General features: G+C 40.8%; 12 protein-coding genes and 1 non-coding gene across 13 annotated transcripts; 7 read left to right on the top strand and 6 right to left on the bottom strand.

Annotated features, from left to right (window-relative positions):
• Nucleotides 1-48: 48 nt before the first annotated feature.
• On the bottom strand, nt 49-120 carry HG535_0Ftrna6Q. The gene has a single exon. It is a non-coding gene; the product is annotated as a tRNA-Gln (tRNA).
• A 2,012-nt stretch (nt 121-2,132) lies between these two features.
• On the top strand, nt 2,133-3,317 carry HSP42 (heat shock protein HSP42; the record flags this gene model as incomplete). The annotated part of the gene is made up of 1 exon (XM_037289732.1): nt 2,133-3,317. The coding sequence occupies one exon, from the start codon at nt 2,133-2,135 to the stop codon at nt 3,315-3,317; it is 1,185 nt and encodes a 394-aa protein (XP_037145627.1).
• Nucleotides 3,318-3,615: 298 nt separating this feature from the next.
• On the top strand, nt 3,616-5,691 carry SUP35 (translation termination factor GTPase eRF3; the record flags this gene model as incomplete). Its single annotated transcript, XM_037289733.1, has 1 exon — nt 3,616-5,691. The coding sequence occupies one exon, from the start codon at nt 3,616-3,618 to the stop codon at nt 5,689-5,691; it is 2,076 nt and encodes a 691-aa protein (XP_037145628.1).
• A 96-nt stretch (nt 5,692-5,787) lies between these two features.
• ARG82 (inositol polyphosphate multikinase) lies at nt 5,788-6,828 on the bottom strand (the record flags this gene model as incomplete). The annotated part of the gene is made up of 1 exon (XM_037289734.1): nt 5,788-6,828. One exon carries the CDS (start codon nt 6,826-6,828, stop codon nt 5,788-5,790), a length of 1,041 nt encoding a protein of 346 aa, XP_037145629.1.
• Nucleotides 6,829-7,559: 731 nt separating this feature from the next.
• HMO1 (Hmo1p) lies at nt 7,560-8,382 on the top strand (the record flags this gene model as incomplete). Its single annotated transcript, XM_037289735.1, has 2 exons — nt 7,560-7,604; nt 7,675-8,382. 2 exons carry the CDS (start codon nt 7,560-7,562, stop codon nt 8,380-8,382), a joined length of 753 nt encoding a protein of 250 aa, XP_037145630.1.
• A 159-nt stretch (nt 8,383-8,541) lies between these two features.
• On the bottom strand, nt 8,542-9,549 carry RSM24 (mitochondrial 37S ribosomal protein mS35; the record flags this gene model as incomplete). Its single annotated transcript, XM_037289736.1, has 1 exon — nt 8,542-9,549. The coding sequence occupies one exon, from the start codon at nt 9,547-9,549 to the stop codon at nt 8,542-8,544; it is 1,008 nt and encodes a 335-aa protein (XP_037145631.1).
• A 197-nt stretch (nt 9,550-9,746) lies between these two features.
• NGG1 (histone acetyltransferase NGG1) lies at nt 9,747-11,852 on the top strand (the record flags this gene model as incomplete). Its single annotated transcript, XM_037289737.1, has 1 exon — nt 9,747-11,852. One exon carries the CDS (start codon nt 9,747-9,749, stop codon nt 11,850-11,852), a length of 2,106 nt encoding a protein of 701 aa, XP_037145632.1.
• Nucleotides 11,853-12,208: 356 nt separating this feature from the next.
• On the top strand, nt 12,209-12,859 carry UBC1 (E2 ubiquitin-conjugating protein UBC1; the record flags this gene model as incomplete). Its single annotated transcript, XM_037289738.1, has 1 exon — nt 12,209-12,859. One exon carries the CDS (start codon nt 12,209-12,211, stop codon nt 12,857-12,859), a length of 651 nt encoding a protein of 216 aa, XP_037145633.1.
• An 86-nt stretch (nt 12,860-12,945) lies between these two features.
• On the bottom strand, nt 12,946-14,331 carry MAS1 (mitochondrial processing peptidase; the record flags this gene model as incomplete). The annotated part of the gene is made up of 1 exon (XM_037289739.1): nt 12,946-14,331. The coding sequence occupies one exon, from the start codon at nt 14,329-14,331 to the stop codon at nt 12,946-12,948; it is 1,386 nt and encodes a 461-aa protein (XP_037145634.1).
• A 561-nt stretch (nt 14,332-14,892) lies between these two features.
• HG535_0F04220 (CybS family protein) lies at nt 14,893-15,399 on the top strand (the record flags this gene model as incomplete). Its single annotated transcript, XM_037289740.1, has 1 exon — nt 14,893-15,399. One exon carries the CDS (start codon nt 14,893-14,895, stop codon nt 15,397-15,399), a length of 507 nt encoding a protein of 168 aa, XP_037145635.1.
• Nucleotides 15,400-15,582: 183 nt separating this feature from the next.
• CSN9 (Csn9p) lies at nt 15,583-16,086 on the bottom strand (the record flags this gene model as incomplete). Its single annotated transcript, XM_037289741.1, has 1 exon — nt 15,583-16,086. One exon carries the CDS (start codon nt 16,084-16,086, stop codon nt 15,583-15,585), a length of 504 nt encoding a protein of 167 aa, XP_037145636.1.
• A 164-nt stretch (nt 16,087-16,250) lies between these two features.
• On the top strand, nt 16,251-17,627 carry NVJ3 (Nvj3p; the record flags this gene model as incomplete). Its single annotated transcript, XM_037289742.1, has 1 exon — nt 16,251-17,627. The coding sequence occupies one exon, from the start codon at nt 16,251-16,253 to the stop codon at nt 17,625-17,627; it is 1,377 nt and encodes a 458-aa protein (XP_037145637.1).
• Nucleotides 17,628-17,850: 223 nt separating this feature from the next.
• PUS5 (pseudouridine synthase PUS5) lies at nt 17,851-18,591 on the bottom strand (the record flags this gene model as incomplete). The annotated part of the gene is made up of 1 exon (XM_037289743.1): nt 17,851-18,591. One exon carries the CDS (start codon nt 18,589-18,591, stop codon nt 17,851-17,853), a length of 741 nt encoding a protein of 246 aa, XP_037145638.1.
• Nucleotides 18,592-18,831: the final 240 nt, after the last annotated feature.

Consider the following 18,831-nt stretch of genomic DNA (forward strand, 5'->3'; position numbering starts at 1 on the left):
GAAAAATGGATACTATTCTGTACACTGCTCTGAAGTAAAAACAAAAAAAGGTCCTACCCGGACTCGAACCGGGGTTGTTCGGATCAAAACCGAAAGTGATAACCACTACACTATAGAACCAATAAAATGTATATATGCATCTACGGAGCCACTATATAATACACCACAGTTAAAAACAAGAAATCCATAACCCTTGTATTCTTTCGTTGAGCTCTAATTCAATTAACTGAATAATCTTTAGATAATATTTAGAAAGAATGTTTTCTTCGGCATTGTCGATAGTAACTTGGTTTGACATTGATGATGATACTATGATATTCAATTATAGAGATATTTAATTCCTTTTTTTTCTATATCACGAATTGAGATAAAACTAATTGAGATAAAACTAATTGAACTTGGATTAATATCTGGAAAATACGTCAGTATTTATACCTAACATTTCGCACCTATTGAACCATAAGAGAGGACGACGATGAAAATTCTTCACTCGTCATCACACCATTCCTAGTCCCATAGAATCCACAGTACAACTGTTATTTCGTGTTCGTTCCATAGATTCCTTCATAGTCAGACTCCTGAATTGTAAACGTCTCGCGATAGATTATCATCCGATATCTTTCCAGGATCGATTGATATTCTGTTAGGGCTTCATTTGGCTTCGTTTTTTTTTGTTGTGCAAACCACTTGTCTTGTTCTGATTCCTATAAGTCATCGCTTTCATATATCTTACAATATCGGTATATATTTCAACAATATCAATCCATATTACAAGGGTACATGTGATCTCTTCCCTCATGAAATCAGTAGCAAACCAAAAGAAAGTGCAAGGTTAAGCTCTGTCAGCATATTAATGAATTGTGATACAAGTATTGACGCAATCGATGATTGGTATGTCCCGCTACAATGAAGTCTATGCGATAGATTGTGGAAGTGACAGCAGAGTTTTGACAATCCTTGGGAGTGAGCAAGTAAGGAGAATGTAACAAGAGTAATGGTTTAAGGAAAGCTGGAAAATATGCGCACTTGTTATGACTCAATTATGCAGACCATTCCTACTGTACCTCAATTTATGCAAAAAGACTCATGTTGCTCCTTTGATCCCTTCGACTAAAAATTACCAACAGCACAGTGCCCGCAGTCCAGCGGCTCCGACCAAGCAATTTCTCCCAGAGCCACAAAAGAAGAGAACTTCAAAATCTAGTTTTTTTCGCATGCTTTGGAGACCTACTTTTCGTGAAAGGCCATGAATGAGGATATGCCCTTTAATTATGCTGGATCGGAAGGCATTCGATGACGTCGTCATACGCTTGGTGTATGGAAGATGCAAAGAAAGACCAGGGTTTGGTAGCATTGTTGGATCTGGTTGTTATAGAAATTGACTGCAAAAAATATCAGGACGTGAATTTCAGCTGGTATATTGAGAGCTCTTAGATACAGAAAAAAGATGCATTTCACGCAATGTGCTAAATTGCATATGAAGTGGGTCGGTTCCACTTTTGCACGAGAGCTTATTTGAAAGTGATTCTCTCAACTTTCATGGGTGGAAGAAATTGTTCTTGAATGCTAGTCCACCCTACCACTTATTCGCTTGCCCCCCCCCCTTACTCACATGCGATTCTTTATCTTTGGACGAGCGATAGTTTTTTATGAAAATGCAGTGTGCAGCAGCTGTCTTGACGTCTCTGCTAAAATGTAAATTCATTCGAGTCCTGCTAAATCCTGGATGGGCAATTCAGTGCAACAAATATTACATACGCAATCTGAGCAAATGTTGTAGGCCCCATACCGCTGTTCAATGTTTAACCAAGCAACTGCCCTCTACGAATTGATGCATAAACGCTGTAAGCGGTTGAAGGCTATGGCATTTGCATCTTAATATAATCCTCTTGGTTGTATTGCAGTTAATTGTCAAATATCGTTCTTTTACGTAGAATAGACTTCTGTGCGTTTCTGTAAGGACTTCTGGAAAATTCAAGAAAATAAATGGAAAAAAGGGGGGCGATAGTTTTAGCAGGGAATTATGGTATAAAAAGTATAAAGTAGATTGGGTAGCCACATGTAGTGTGTTCATTCACGGCAGCACTAGATCAACAGACTACTGAATCAGACTATACTCTATACAAGTCAATATGAGTTTTTATCAACCATCGTTATCTCTTTATGACGTCCTTAATGCCCTCGCAGGGCAAGCACAAGCTCCTGATAGAAATGCTATGTTCCTTCAAGAGCAACAGGAGCAGCAGCAGAGGGCTCAATTAGAAGCAAGGGCAAGGGCTCAAGCGCAATCCTACGCTCAATTGCATGCCCCAGGCGGCGCTAGAAGACGGTACCCCACCCATGAGCCAGATACCGGCGTACCGGCCAGCTACTACTATGGGGCGGCCAGCAACCCACACTATTATAGGCCCCTCTATTATTACACAGGCGAAGATGATTCGGACGACAATGACGATTTAGAAAGTGACGAGACCGTCCCTCAGTACACAAAGACTCCTTTTTACTATCATAGCCGCGTTCCAAATTATGTGCCAGAATCCTCCATCGAGGGAAATGATTTACAGAAGCTTTTAAGTAACTTGTTCGGTTTCGCTGCACCAGCTTCGAGTGAGGCAGCAAATGTGCCAAAAAGTGAAAATGAGGCACCTGAGGCACGGCAGAGTACTATTGAAAGGGCAAGTGACCCACAAGAGAAGGCAGCGGTCGAGAATTCGAAGAATGCAACAAGCAACCCTGAGAAAAAAGAAGACGCTGGTAGGGATGTTCAAGACGCCTCGGCTGCTGAAACTGAGCCCAGACATGGAATCACACCATTAAGCTCAGCAAAAAAGCATTCTTTCTTGCACCAACAGGTCCGTTCGCCAGTTCCTGACCCTCTACAGGTTTCCAAACCTGAAACAAGATTAGATCTGCCTTTCTCCCCCGAAGTCAACGTTTACGACTGCGCTGACGCTTATATTTTGGTAGCTGCCTTGCCTGGTGCGACCTCAAAAGATTTCAGGGTTGACTATCATCCATCTTCGCACGAGCTTATAATACGTGGCGATGTAGAGGATAAATTGGACGTCGGCGAAAAGTCTCTTAAAATTAATGAATTGAAATACGGTGCTTTCCAAAGGACCCTTAAGTTTCCCGTGCTGCCTCGTATAAAGGATGAGGAAATTAAAGCTACATACAAGAATGGACTTTTGCAAGTTAAGGTGCCTAAATTGATCGATGGTTCTGAGAAACCAGCACCTAAGAAAAGAATTGTCATAGAGGACATCCCAGACGAAGAACTGGAATTCGAAGAAGATCCTAATCCTGTCCAGGAATGAAAGGGTTCTTCCGCGTTGGCAATCGAACTGCTCGTATGTCACTATGGTCCTTCTATTTTAGTTCGCAGAGTAGCGTAGTAGTACTATGATGAATAATTTGTGTATAATTTGCGTATAGCTCGTAAAATATGATCAATATAAAAATTTTTCAGCTTCTTTCCTTAAAATTGTGCCATTATGAAATTCTGCACAAGGCCATCTTGTTAGTTAAATATGAAATTTCAATTTTACTTCATATATATTGAAAATCTGCTTCAACAAAGACACTTAAGGAAATCATTGAAGATAGCAATTCCGGATGTCCGATCCAAATCAGACTAACAACCAGCAGCAAGAAGGTAGTCAACAAAACTATCAAAACTACCAACAATACTATCAGAATTATGGTCAACAGCCAAATCAGCAGGCCTACCAAGGCTACCAAGGCTACCAGGGCCAACAGGGCCAACAGGGCCAACAAGGCTACCAAGGGAGCCAAGCCTTCAAGCCTCAACAGCAGCATCAACAATACCAGCAATTAGATGCTCAAAACTACGGTGGTTATCAACAGGGTTACCAAGCGGGTTATCAGCAAAGTTTTCAACCGGGCTATCAACAAGGCTATCAAGCGCAACAGGCTTACGTACCACAACAAGGCCGTGGTGGTTATAAGAACTTTCAGCCTCGTAGTGCCCAAAGTTTCCAGCCACAACAGTCTCAGGGTATGACTCTAGATGATTTTCAAAAGCAGAAACAGCAAACTACAACAAAACCAAAGAAAACTTTAAAGCTTGTCTCTAGTTCTGGGATCAAACTTGCCAATGCTACAAAAAACGTTGACGCCAAAGTAGAAGCTTCTGACAAGGAAACTAACGATAAAAAGGAGAGCACTCAAGAACAAGCGCCAGCAGAGCAAGAAAAGGCCAAAAGTCAAGAAGTCTCCGACGCTAAAAGTGTAGCGAAGAAACAAGATGATTTGCCAAAGGTTGAAAAGTTAAAAATCTCAGAAGAAGCTCCATCTCAAACGAATGTCTCTAGTGCCGATGCGTTGATTAAGGAACAGGAGGATGAAGTGGACGAAGAAGTTGTCAATGACATGTTTGGTGGCAAGGACCACATTTCGCTTATCTTTATGGGTCATGTCGACGCGGGCAAATCAACCATGGGTGGTAATATTCTATATTTGACAGGTTCCGTCGATAAAAGAACAGTTGAAAAATACGAGAGAGAAGCCAAGGATGCTGGTAGACAGGGTTGGTATTTGTCCTGGGTTATGGATACTAACAAGGAAGAAAGAAGTGATGGTAAGACGATTGAAGTTGGTAAAGCTTATTTTGAAACTGAAAAGAGACGTTACACAATTTTGGACGCTCCTGGACATAAAATGTATGTTTCCGAAATGATTGGTGGTGCGTCGCAAGCAGATGTAGGTATCTTAGTTATTTCCGCGAGGAAGGGTGAATATGAGACTGGTTTTGAGAAAGGTGGTCAGACACGTGAACACGCACTGCTGGCTAAAACTCAGGGCGTGAACAAGATGGTAGTGGTCATTAACAAGATGGATGACCCTACAGTGGGCTGGTCTCAAGAACGTTACGACCAATGTGTTAAGAATATAACTAATTTTTTGAAGGCTATTGGTTATAACATAAAGGAAGATGTTATCTTTATGCCAGTCTCTGGTTTTAGCGGTGCTGGTCTTAAAGAGCGTGTTGATCCTAAAGACTGTCCATGGTACAAAGGTCCATCACTCTTGGAATATCTAGACAGTATGAATCACCTTGACCGTCGTGTTAATGCACCATTCATGTTACCAATCGCTGCTAAGATGAGAGATATGGGTACTATCGTAGAAGGCAAAATTGAATCTGGACACATCAAAAAAGGTCATTCAACTTTACTGATGCCTAATAAAAGTACTGTTGAGATTCAGAACATTTATAATGAAACTGAAAATGAAGTTGATATGGCGATTTGCGGTGAACAAGTTAAATTGAGAATTAAAGGTGTTGAAGAGGAAGATATATCTGCAGGTTTCGTGTTGACTTCTCCCAAGAATCCTATCAAAAACGTCACAAGATTTGTTGCACAAGTGGCTATTGTTGAACTTAAATCTATTATGTCTGCAGGTTACTCATGTGTGATGCATGTCCATACAGCCATTGAGGAAGTGCATATCACTAGACTGCTACACAAGTTGGAAAAGGGTACAAACCGTAAATCCAAGAAGCCTCCTGCATTCGCGAAGAAGGGTATGAAAATTATCGCCGTTTTGGAAACAGAGGAACCAGTATGTGTGGAGACGTATGAAGATTATCCTCAATTGGGTAGATTCACCCTAAGGGATCAAGGAACCACAATTGCCATCGGTAAAATTGTCAAAATCTTGGATTAGATTATAAAACCTTAAATATGATGTAACATAGAATAATTCGTCTTCAACATTGAATAACAAAAAGTTGAAGAAACATCTCTTAAACACAAACAAGTTCTATAAATTAAGATTATCGAAAAGTTTCATCAAGTTTTCTACTGCGTCGACAACGTTCTCATCATAACCTTCACCAGGAACAAATTTAGAATGGGCAAAATCTATCAAAGCTAATGTGCTCAATGAGGTATTTTCTGGCATAGAATCATTGCTGTCTTCTTCACCCTTATAATCTCTGTTCTTGCCCTCATACTCCCCCTCTACACTCTCATTATCCTCGCTGTATTCTATGAAATCGGATCTGAGTATAGGGTCATGATCCTCTAGCGTATCCCAACGGTTTGGGTCGCCCTCATAAATAAACAAAAGACTTGCAGAGACCATTCGCACCTCTTCATCTAATAAAGTATTATAAAGCAATTGTATTCTCTGCAGGAAAATCTCTTTCAGCTGTTTGATTCGCTTTTCTGATAATCTATCGTTTGCAAAAAAGAGATTGAATGCGCCTTCAATGTTGTCTACTGTGCGAGAGCGTCCAAAATTTTTGTTGATGAATATATTACCAGTATCAGTTTCCTCAAAATGTACCTCATCTATTTCCTTAGTTAGCTCATTTGCCTGCATATGCATTCCACAAATTCTAAACCCCGAACTTCCCGACGTTGTGGTCCTACTTACCTCACTTAACCTTTGCCTTTTCTCCTCACTCGCATGTTCATCAAAAAGTATTTTACCCAGTTTCACATCCAAAACGTTTGGTTGAGAATAGCCGTACAGCAAGTTCTCTAAGACAAGTAACTTCCTTCCACCTGATTTTGGAGTTGTCTGCGAGTCTGACAGTATAGCCGTGCTATCGCCAGGGCCCCTCTCTTGCAAACTTTCATCCAGCACACCAAGAAAAGTCGGTAACCATGCAGATAGCGGCAAGTCTCCATCGGCTGCATCGGCTGCATCGGATTCTCTCAATGATTTTTCCTGCACGACTTGGTAGAAATCGAGCTCTTGCTGCGTCAGTACCTTGAAAACCAACACTTCATCCTTGTCGGTTAAAGTTCCCTCATGTCCCGCAGCCTTATGTCGCAACAGCTTGAACTCTCCCATCAAACCAACTCAATACCATGAAAGTCGCTGGCACAATAAATAAAATCGTATCTATGCTTGCTGATCCGTCAAACCTGGAGAGTTGATCATGTTATAACCACTACCCGAGTCACGTGATCTCTCGTACGACCAAGTGCTTAAAGCTCCACAGCTGCTCGAGAATTGAACACAAGCCATTGGTACCCATATAGCTTCATGCTGGACCAACACCCATAATTAACGTTGAATACATAAGCATTCTTCATTATTAAGCGCCCTGTGTCAGCTCAGTTGCAGATTTCTCAAGGAACCAGGCTCGCAATATAAGAAAACCATCAATGTGTACCTTTTCTTGGGCCATAGATTCGGAAGATTTTGCAACTATACCCAACAGTACTTTAATGATGCCCTTCACCTCTCTATCGTCACAAATCAATTGGCAGAATTACTGTCGCTGTGAACAAAAATGTCTACTTACCCTGTTCAAGACCACCATTTCCACCAATCGCGTCATCCAAGTTTTTCATCCGGGAAATTGTGTCCTCCCTTCCAGAAAATCCTACCAGGGGGGAGTTTACTCGCGCAACCTCTCTGCCTAGCGCAAAGTTTCTCCTTCCACAAGGTGAAAGAAACTCCTTCTAGGAGCCATGGTGGAATAGAACGGGCTTCTTGCAACTTTCGTTGTACCGATCAATCACAATCAGTGAACAAACCTGAGGAGCGTAACTTCGAAGTAACTACACGTGATAGTAATGACTAGCGATCCCTCAATCAGACTGAAGTCTGCGAAGGACTCAGTATGTATTATAGTATAACAAACACTGTTTTCGATCGAAATTGTTTTCATCTCACTAACACCTTCCTTAGTTGGTCTCATCGCTCTTTGAGCTATCCAAATCTGCTAACCAAACAGCAGCTTGTATCGTGGACTTCTACAATGCCATTGGCAATGATGAGGAGGAGAAAATTGAAGCTTTCACTACACTAACGGAGGCTTTGCAAAAACTCACGTCTGCTACAAATCAATTGCATGGAATCAGCGGGGAGTTAGTCAACCCTGCCGAGGATGAAAAGGATGTAGCCGGGCTTATAGCCCCTGTAGAGGTTAAACCACCTGCTAGAAAGAAGGTCGAACGTGATCCAAATGCCCCAAAGAAACCATTGACTGTTTTCTTTGCTTATTCCGCGTTTGTGCGCCAGGAGCTGCGTGATGCGAGACAGAGAGCAGGATTACCACCTCTATCGTCAACCGAGATTACGCAAGAGATTTCAAAGAAATGGAAGGGATTGAGTGACGAGGAGAAGGAAAAGTGGAAACAGGCGTATAATGTCGAGTTAGGTCATTATCAGCTGGAGAAGCAGAAATACTTGGAAGCAAAGAAGAATGGGACTCTTCCGCTGATTATGGGACCAAACCATGCCCCTGTTCCAATCCCGTTCAGCTTGCAGCACGAGGAACCATTCGAGGCTCGCCCAGAAAAGAGAATATATGATGATCACACTTCTTCCTCAGAAAAAAAGAAGAAAAAGAAGAAGAAGGATAAGAAGAAGGAGTCTTCGAGTAGTCATTTATGAGAAAAAGGGTATTTTACTTTTGTTGTTTGTAATTACCGTGTTTTAATTAAGCCAGTTGTATCTTCTATCGCGCAATTGTATTACTACTCTCGTTTATGAGCTTTACGTATATTGTGTATCTGCGCGAATACTCTATTTACAAGATGGGGAGTGCATTATTTAGACCTGATAAGTTTTGGATAATTCTTCAATGACATTGATCTTTTCACGTGGCGCATCCTCTGGGCGTTTCCATTCTTCTGGAAACTCATAATGATGCTTTTTCTTCCGCAAATTCTTTGCTATTGTGTGTCTCTTGTCCAGTGAAATATCACTGAAATCATCTGTCATATCTTTTGCCTCTTTCAACAGTTTCTGGAAAACGTCATTTAAGTATCTTGTGTTTTGTGCTGCCTCTGGAAACTTGTCACTTGACATCTTGAAAATATCGGTCTCAGAATCGTAACGTGTCCTTGCAAGAACCTGAAACTTATGACGTTCCTTATTGTTCAAGGCTAGCTCAGTAGTTTTCACCTGCAGAGACACCTTACGAGCATTGGGGTGTTCCTCACCTAGATACGTTGTGAAACGGTACTCTAAGGGATGCGACTCTGGATCGGCTCTCTTATATGGTTGGCGATATTGCGCAAGTAAAGGTAGCTCGTATGCTGCCAATCTATTGTAAAATCTCTGTTCCCGATGTTGTGCAACCAAATCTTGAGCCTGCGATGGCAACTCATCAAACTTAAAAGTCAAAGGGTTGTATTCATCTGCTAAACTACTGCCAACAATGTCGGCAGCCGCTTTTTCACCACCGTAGTATATTTTTTTAATATCACGTTTCAGCACACCTGTTTCTTCGGATGTTGAAAGCAAGGCATCCAGCTCTTCCTGACACGGCTTGTATTGTGCTCCTAGTTTCACAGTTCTTTCCCTAAATAGCTGGAAAATCTTTTCTGCTGGCAAACCTCTCCATTTAGATGGCTCCAAATACAAAGTTGTCGATATCACTGATGTTTTCGCGATTTGAGATGCTGGGACAGTTTTGATCGCACCACTAGAGTTCAAATGTCTCACTGGGAGGCTCAAAAACCTTTTCATCATAAGGCAAGAAATAAACTTCAGTTGCGGAACCTCAATTTCTTGGGGACCTCCTTCGAAACTGTCTCTATCTTGTGTGTTTTTCATTCATTTCATCTTTCTTTTAGGTATACTGACTGACTGACTATTGGAAAAAAAAGAGCCGTAGCGCATGATGGGCTATGATTCTGCGCAAACTGAGAAAGTAGACATTTGAATAGTAAATCAAGCCTGTGTCAACACAACGGCAATATAGAAGACGAATTGCCAAAAGAGCTCTTTGGACTGGGCATATAACGAATCAAATGCCTCAAAAAATAGCGAGACGGGGAAAAGGTCCAAGGGATCAAGCTCACAGGGAAGAAAATGTTGTGGAGCCTCCATCAAAGTTATTGTCATCAATACTCAAGACACTAAATTTGACGTTCGAGCGTGACATTGGGATGCTGAATGGGAAAAACGTTAGAAACATTTTGAACAAATCTGCTTTACTTGATTTGCAGAGTCAATTGGAAAGATTGCGGTCTTCTGTGGAGGCCATTGCCAACAGTGATCAACAAACAATTGAGACGCTTAGAAAAATACGGGATGGACAAAGAGATTTAGCTCAGAAAGAGGAAAAATCAAATGCGAAAGAGGAAAACAATGATGTGGTACCGCATTACTTGAGTCAAAAAAATTCAATTGCGGATACAAGTGAGTCTAACGCAACTCCTGTGGCGGCTGCCAATGATACGAATACAAAGGATGAACAAGAACATCTTGCGCCATCTTCAAATGATGAAGGTGAGTCTAAAGACCAACCTCCAATATCTAAGAGGAAGAGGAGAAGTTTTCATAACGATGAAGATGAAGATGATATTTTTGATGAAGTAAATGACGTGAAGGAAAATACTGAGGAAATTACAACCAAAAAGAAGCTAAAAACAGATTCGCAAGATGGAGCAGATATAGATAAGATGGAAAATGATCCTTCTGTAAAAAATCCAAAATCTGAATTTGTTGTTTCACAGACGTTGCCCTTGGCGGCCGCTGCGTTGGGACTTTTCAATGAGAAGGGCCTGAAAAATACCGGAGAAGATTATTTGAAGAAAAAATACGATGTTGCAAGTTACCCAACGGATAACTTGAAGGATTTGCTGCCTGGCGAACCGCCTGATATGGATTTTTCACATCCGAAACCTACAAACCAAATTCAGTTTAATACTTTCCTATCGTCTGTTGAGAGTATATTTCGTGAACTAAATGATGATGATATCAAATTTTTGAAGAATAAGTATATTATGCCCTTAAACTTACAAGTTGACAAGACTTACGACCCAGAAATCACTCCATATATCGTACCCAAATTGGGCCCTCTATATGCTGAGACATGGTTAAAAGAAGACAACCATCAAAATATGGCAAACATTTCCCCTCCTCCTTTGAATGATCCCACAAGTATATTGCCAAGAAAAAATGCCTCTGAGATTAATGACGCCACATTAGAGACTGAAGATATATCTTGCGGGCCGTTCGTATCAAGATTGCTATCAGCAATAATGCGTGATGAGGGCAAACCCGAGAGGAATAGTGATAATGGCAATAACGGAAGTAATGGTGACCATTCAGTTGAAGTCAAGGAGGAAAATGCACAGTCATTACCAAAGAATCCTGCTCCCGATGACGCAGCCATCCACGACACAAGTGTTAGTGTAGAGACTGCTAATACACCAATGAGTGAGATTGATGAACCTTCAAAAAACTTGTACAGAGGAACCACAAGCAGTTTACCAAATCCGCAATTATGGAAATTCAACAGTGTCAATATCGATTATCCAACTTTTGAGGAAAGACTGAAAAGGGAATTGAAATTTGTTGGGATATATATAAATTTGCCGAAGGATGAAAACAACCCAAACGGAGATGATCCAGATTGGTTGACTGGCAGAGAAGATGACGAGATCAGTGCAGAACTTAGAGAACTGCAGAACTCCCTAAAACAGGTCACTACAAAAAATCAAAAGAGAAAAGCTGCTCTTGTATCACTGGTAGAGAGACGACTGGCATGGCAGGAGTATTCATCGATTTTAGATGATTTAGATAAGCAAGTAGATCAAGCGTACATTAAAAGAATCCGGGTACCCAAGAAGAGAAAGAAGCATCATACATCTGGTTCATCGATGGTCGTGAATAGTACATCGTCTCAAGCAGCTCAGCAGAAGGCCGCTAATTCCAGCTTAAAAGCATTATTGGACAAAAGACAAAGATGGATCAGTAAGATAGGTCCTCTTTTCGATAGACCAGAAATAATGAAGCGTATGCCAAAGGAAAGCGTATTCAAAGATATCGACCAAGAGGAAGAAGAAGAAGAAACAGACGTTTTCGGCCAAAACGGAAATGGGGAAAAGGACGAATTGACGGACACCTGATGCATATATATATACAGTGCACACCGTTATGCATACAACACATTTGTAATAGTAACATGAAATAGTCATCCTAGTAATATTTTTTCTTCGTAAAGAATCAGGGCTATTAAGATAGTCCGAGCCAACTCTTTCAGCCCTCTTTATTATGAGTAGCCAAAAAAATCACAATTAACGTTCCTTGAAGGACAATATGGTGAAAAAGTGGTTCACCTTGGCAATCAGAGTATGATCTACATTGCGGATAACACACATTTACTTCATTCAAGTCAGCACTAAAGTTTTTCAAGAAAGAATTTTAAAAATATTATAACTAGGTCAGCTTCCAATAAATATTACAATTTGTCCTAATAAACAAGATGTCAAGAGCCAAGAGAATTATGAAGGAATTGCTAGCGGTGAAAGATGACCCAGCGGCAAATATCAAGTTGGAGTTCGTGAATGAGTCTGACATTGAACATTTAAAGGGTTCATTTCAAGGTCCTCCTGGAACACCATATGAAGGTGGCATATTTCTCGTTGATATTGAAGTGCCCATGGAGTATCCATTTAAGCCCCCCAAAATGAAATTTGATACAAAAGTATATCATCCAAATATTTCTTCGGTAACTGGTGCAATCTGTCTTGATATACTTAAGAATGCGTGGTCACCTGTTATTACTCTAAAGTCTGCGCTAATATCGTTACAAGCACTTTTGCAATCACCTGAGCCTAACGATCCTCAGGATGCTGAAGTTGCGCAGCACTATCTGCGGGATAGAGAATCATTTAACAAGACTGCTGCATTATGGACGAAATTATATGCAGTAGCAAATGGTAGTACTGTGGGACAAAAACAAGTAGACGAAGCGCAGCTGTATGGAATTGATCCAAATGTGGTGGAAGAATTTGAATCTCAAGGATTTGAGAAGGAGAAAGTTATCGATGCTCTAAGAAGGCTGGGAATTAAGTCCCTAGATCCAACTGATAACGCAACTGTTAATAAAATCGTAGAAGAACTGCTGAAGTAGAACTTTCTCAAGACTTCCAATCTTGTTCGACAAATGCGAGATTACGTATTTATGTTAAATATATGTATAAAACTGCCAATCCGACTTTAAAGATTTAAACCTTTTTCTATGTATGCAACACTCGGAACAGTTGTCATGTTTCCAAGAGCTGCAATCGAAATAGGTTTGTCTTTAAGCCTATAGTTTGCCCACATAACTATATCTTCCTTTGTGATCTTGTCTACTTTCTCAAAAACCTCTTCAGGGGAGAGACGTTTACCAGTAGTAACGATTTGCCTTCCCATATCTTCAACAATTGCTGTAGATCCATCCAATGACAGCAACAAAGCTGCTTTCAACTGTGCCTTTGATCTGTTGACTTCACCATCTGAAATATTTCCAGACATAATTCTGCGCCATTCCCGTGTTATAGCATCAATGATTTTTCTAGCGTCATGTTGAGCCGAATCAAGTACGATATACATTCCCCATAACCCGGTGTCCGCATAAGAAGTTGAAAAAGACATGTAAGAATTCGCCAAAGTGCCATTATTGGAAGCTTCAACAGCCAAAGTTGATGGGGAGTTTGTTCCCGTTCCCAGGGCCCTATCCCAATTACCAACGATAGCCTGTGCGGCTAATGCCACGAAATAATCGGGTGCGGACCAAGATACGCCTTCCAAGGCGATGGCAATGTGTGTTGTTGGCAAAGTGTTCTCTTGTATCAGTCTTTCACCTCTATTGAATACAGGTAAAGGGCCACGAGGCGATCCCAACGGTACTGGAAACTCCGCTTTTGGAATGTGTCCAAAGTACTTTTGAGCGTATTGAACCAACTTTTCATGGTCTACTGCTCCAGCACCAGCTAGAACCATTCTATCACCCCTGTAGTTTCTCGAAATATAGTCCTTCAAGTTTTTCCTGGTTATTGATTTGATATTTTTGATAGGTCCCAAGATGGTCCTGCCCAGTGGTTGGCCCTTATAGGCGATTTCATGAAGATGGTCGAACACTACTTCATCGTACATCTTGTCAACTTCTTCACTCTCCCTTATAATCACGTCTCTTTCCCTTTCGATCGCTTTTGGGTCAAGGACTGACCTCGTTAGGATATCGCTCAGTATGTCAACAGCCTTGGGTATGTCCTCCTCCAAGCTTTTGGCATAGTACACTGTGTTTTCCCTTGATGTGTATGCATTCAAGTGAGAGCCGATGTTCTCGATTTCAAGTTCGATTCCTGTCTGTGTTCTATTCTGGGTGCCTTTGAAAGCAAGGTGTTCTAGGAAATGTGCCGTGCCGTTGTTTTGTGCGTTTTCTGCTCTAGAGCCAGCATCCACAAAAATACCCACCGTTGCGCTCGACATCTCCGGCATGCTTTCGGAGGCCACTGTCAGCCCATTGGCGAGTACTGACGTTCTGGTTACTGGAATATCATTTCTAGCTTTACTCAGAAATCTCTTGGTGCCTAGTCCCAACACCGCACGACGAAGCATTCTTGAATATACTAAACCCTAAGATATCTTGTGACACAAGCTATAACCTTCGACAGATACCTGAAACTCTGAATCCTAATAGTTTTTCACCCATAATTGAAATTTAATAGCTTCTAGGTATCATTCTAGTTCTCATCACATCCACATCTCCAAAATGTGTCATATCCATATTCGTCACACGTGATGACTAAAACAAAAACGCAAGCCATCGTAGATACGTAAGCACCTGACTTTCACGTGCCTTAACAAACTGATGAAAAATCTCGGCTCCGAAAATGTCCGGGCTGCTTAGACGCGCGGGGTGATGCCTAGGATGGTGATAACGGAGAGTTTTATAAGAGTGAACAATATGTTTGTAATGAATATATAATACTTCTGGCATTGCAACGACGAGTGCATCTGGGTTTTCGATACGTAAATTTCGAAGTTTGATAGCACCGGGAGCAGTAATAGATTTCCAAGGAATAGTAGTGAATTGCACCGTACAGTATAGCCGAATATTGCACTTTCCACAGCACAAAGGTAGCACAAAGGTAGCACAAAGATATTAGAGCAAATATAATGTTTTCCAAGTCGCTTTTGAGGTGCTCATTGAACCGAGCTGCATTTCATTCAAGCTCGAAAAGAAGCTTAACCATTCCGTTTTTGTCTACGCTTCCCCAAAAACCGGGCGGTGTCACCGGTACTCCTAATGACGCATATGTGCCACCTCCTCCGGATAAGCTGCATGGATCAGTTCACTGGGACTTTGAGAGAGTGCTGGCAGTCGCGATGGTTCCATTGGTGACATTGCCTTTGGCCACTGGTGGCTCGTTTATGACTGTCGCGGATTCATTGTTGGCATCCGTGTTACTGGGACACGTATATGTCGGGTTTCAATCGTGTATTATCGATTATATTCCCAAGAGAGTTTATGGTAAGAATTTCAACTATGCGATGTATTTGCTGACTCTTGGATCATTGATATCTGCTATTGGCATTTACAAATTGGAAACCGAAGAAAATGGATTGGTAGGGGTTGTCACCAATTTATGGACTAGTAAAAAGGAGGAAGAGAAACAGAAATAGGTATGCTGCTCCAACTAATTAGCGGCAAACAGAAAGCCGATTGGAAAGCAAATCCTGTTTTTCGAGGCGATCATCACTCGAGCCTATGCGTTACTCTTATTTATTTCATATATGTCACTTACATATCACATCACATATCAATCACATATTTATTGCGCTTCTTTTGCGATAATCATTGGGGGTTTACACACTCAAAATATCGTCAAGCAATTTACGCTTCCAAGAATTCAAATTTTTTAGAAGCTTGTCTTTTGTGACTATATTTCCCTCGTTAACAACTCGTAGATCTCTTTCATGAGTATACACATCTCTGCAATTGTGACACTGAGTGAAGGTAACAGTCTCTTTTACGGAATCGAGCCGTATTTGTAATATGTCACGCAATTGAATTAGCATTACCTCAATATCGTGTGAATCGTTCATTTGGCAGCTTTTGCGTATCATGTCATATGAAACCTCTCTGTAGCTTTCACTTAAAGATATGATAGTCTGCTTTCTCAATTTCATCAACATTAGCTCGGTGAGTCGTGAAGCCAATTGAGAATGAGAATTCAGATCATTAAAACTGCCGAATGCAAACAGCTCCAATACGTCTCTTTGCTCGGCGTTATCCTCTTTTAACCACAGGTGTTGGTAATGGAAAATGTTAGGATCTTCAAGTACTGATTTGAGCTCTTCGCTGAGCATCAAGGCTTTGTCCTTTTGAGTCTTTTTTTTATTCAAACATGAGTTGACACAACATATAGCAACTTCGGTTATTAAAGCCTTATAGACTCCACACACAAAACAAATGGAAAGTTATACAAAGATTCGGGACGGACAAAGGCATAAAGCAGGAACCAATTGACAATATGTCTGCTATTTTGTACAACACGAGCTCTTCCCTAGTACCAAAATTTCAGCGGCATGATCTTCTGAAGCACTCGAAAGAATCATCTAATGTTCAACCAATTTCTAGATCGTCGACATTACTATCACCTCGCGATAGAGATTACCATTTGCAACAAGCTGGTGAATATAGTTCCAACGTACCATTTCATAGTAATGCTATAAAAAATAGTACCGTGTATCTCAAAGAACTATGCTGTTCCATTTATCCCGATAAGATGAACAATGAAATTTGGAAGATAGATAACAGTGCGGATCTAGCATGCCATGCCCTTTTCGCCTTAGTTTTGAAAAATTTTATCAGTTCATGGTATGGAACGAAGATCCCAACTTCAGATGAACAGTTTCTATCTCAATTATTTCTTACACTTCAAGATGCATTACTTCGCATTAAAACATGGAAAATAGACTACGAATCTCTTATCGCTGACGACATACCCATATTATTATCCAATCACATTAGATCAATGAGGAAAGCTATGATGAATGAGAATGTTCTTGACCGCTATTGCGAGTTGATTAACTATCCAAAGGACTACTATCCAATGGCTATAACGCATGTGATAAAGAGAGAATTGGAAAATGGATCTCTCTTGCAAGCTTCATTCCTGGATTCCTTTTTCGATATCCTTTTGTTTGAAAAGCTCACGGACAAGATTATTGAACCTTACTATATAATAAAGGCAATCTCTACTATATCTCGGGGTATATTGAGCCGACATTTTGCTGCAAAGAAACGGCAGAATAAATGGTCAATTTCTGCAATTCCTCGATTTTACAGGGTCTTGAAGAAGTTCGTTCAGAATTTATTGCATTTGGGTCGCGGTGATGGTTTCAGAGTCAAAAACTCTCTACCGCTCACCTACAGGTATATATTTACATTCATTTCCAATGACATCTTAAAACTACCCGCTAGGCGACCTTATCTTTGCACAGTTGGCAAGACATTACAGTTATGGGGTTCAAAATCCAAGACACTAGACGGTGTTTTTCATCGTTTATTTTCTGGAGCTCTCGAGGATTTTTTAATTAACCAACATAGAATGGAGAAGCTGTTCTTATCCCTCAGACAAATGCTTTTCCCTAATGATAACCGCCTTGGTCCAGCCACGATAATACTCACTGGAGAAGCTTTTGAAAAGCTAAAAGTGGAATGCTCAGATAGTTTATGGGCTGTTATAAAACTATATAGAATCGACCTGTGGCTGGGGTTGAAAAAATGTGACACTAAAGAGTGGGTAGATGTGCTATGCAAAGATAAAAGATGTAACAAGGTATTGATATTCAAAATGCTGGATTGCACTTTAGCACACCTTCTCACTCTTGATAGCACAGATTAAATCGAAAGCCAACCCATAAATACCAAGCAAAAGTTGATCGGCTTTTACAACTAGTGAAGTCAGTGGAGGCATCTTGTCAACTGGAATGCATGAACAACTACTAGAAGCATCTGGAGGACATCTCTAGTAGATGGTCCACTAGGTTCGATGTCAGTTGCCGTGTAAGGTCAACGTAGTTATTAAATCACTAAGAAGTCCAAGTATATGTATTATACATTCTCAGTCAGATACTATTCCATTCTTCCAATAAAACTTTTCGGATTTCTTCAATGAAAGTTCCATCTTTATGAAGATACTTCGAATCCCAAAGGACCCCATTATTGTTATAAATCATCGGTATCAGATGCTTTCTTGTTTGTAATCCTATCATGGTGTGAATCGAGGCAGAGTGCAATGCAATCTGCTCTGGATTTGCCTCAACTATCTGTAATCCACCGAATTTAGCATCATTGAGAATCGGGGTTCCAACTGCTTCTGACATATGTCTTCTAATTTGACGCTTTCCTCCAGTTACCAACTCCAAAACCATACAGTTTTCGTCGAACCTCTTATATTTGGAGGTCATGCCAAGGCAAGATATCAATCCCTCATCTGGCAAATACTTTTCAGCAATTTTTCCATTTACCAGCGCCACATATCTTCTTGTCAGTTTGAAACCTTTATAACCGCCCTTCCTCAAGTTCTTACTGAATTGAATCGCAGCATTCTTATTTCTGGCTATGAGCATTCCTCCGGTAACGCAAGCATCAAGACGATGCACCGTTCTCCATTCTGACGCAAACTTATCTGATGAACCACGTTCTTGTATTAATTGATCTAAAACAACCGGTGGCCTGTGTCTGTGAGGATAATGTCTGAACCAGGCATTAAGGTCACCAGGCTGAGAGAACATTCCATAAGGCTTATTCACAATGAAGTAGTTGCTACATTCGTAAAAGATAGGAAGAGATTTTATGGATGCCATTTTATGGATGACTTCTTCGGGCCTATTCCGTGACCTTTGCTTATGCTGTAGAGCGCATCGCTCTATTTTATAGCTTTCAACATATACCGCCCCCGAACGAAATTAAAATCTTTCAACGTCAATTCAGTTGAAGAGTAGACAACAAAAATAAGTTGGTGCATCGTGTGTACAGCTGCTTCAAGACTCCCGTTATTGTGGTAGATTCGTATAAGTTTATAAGACAGACCGTCTCGCATTCGT

Source organism: Zygotorulaspora mrakii, chromosome 6 (assembly GCF_013402915.1).
Source record: "Zygotorulaspora mrakii chromosome 6, complete sequence".
Lineage (NCBI taxonomy): Eukaryota > Fungi > Ascomycota > Saccharomycetes > Saccharomycetales > Saccharomycetaceae > Zygotorulaspora > Zygotorulaspora mrakii.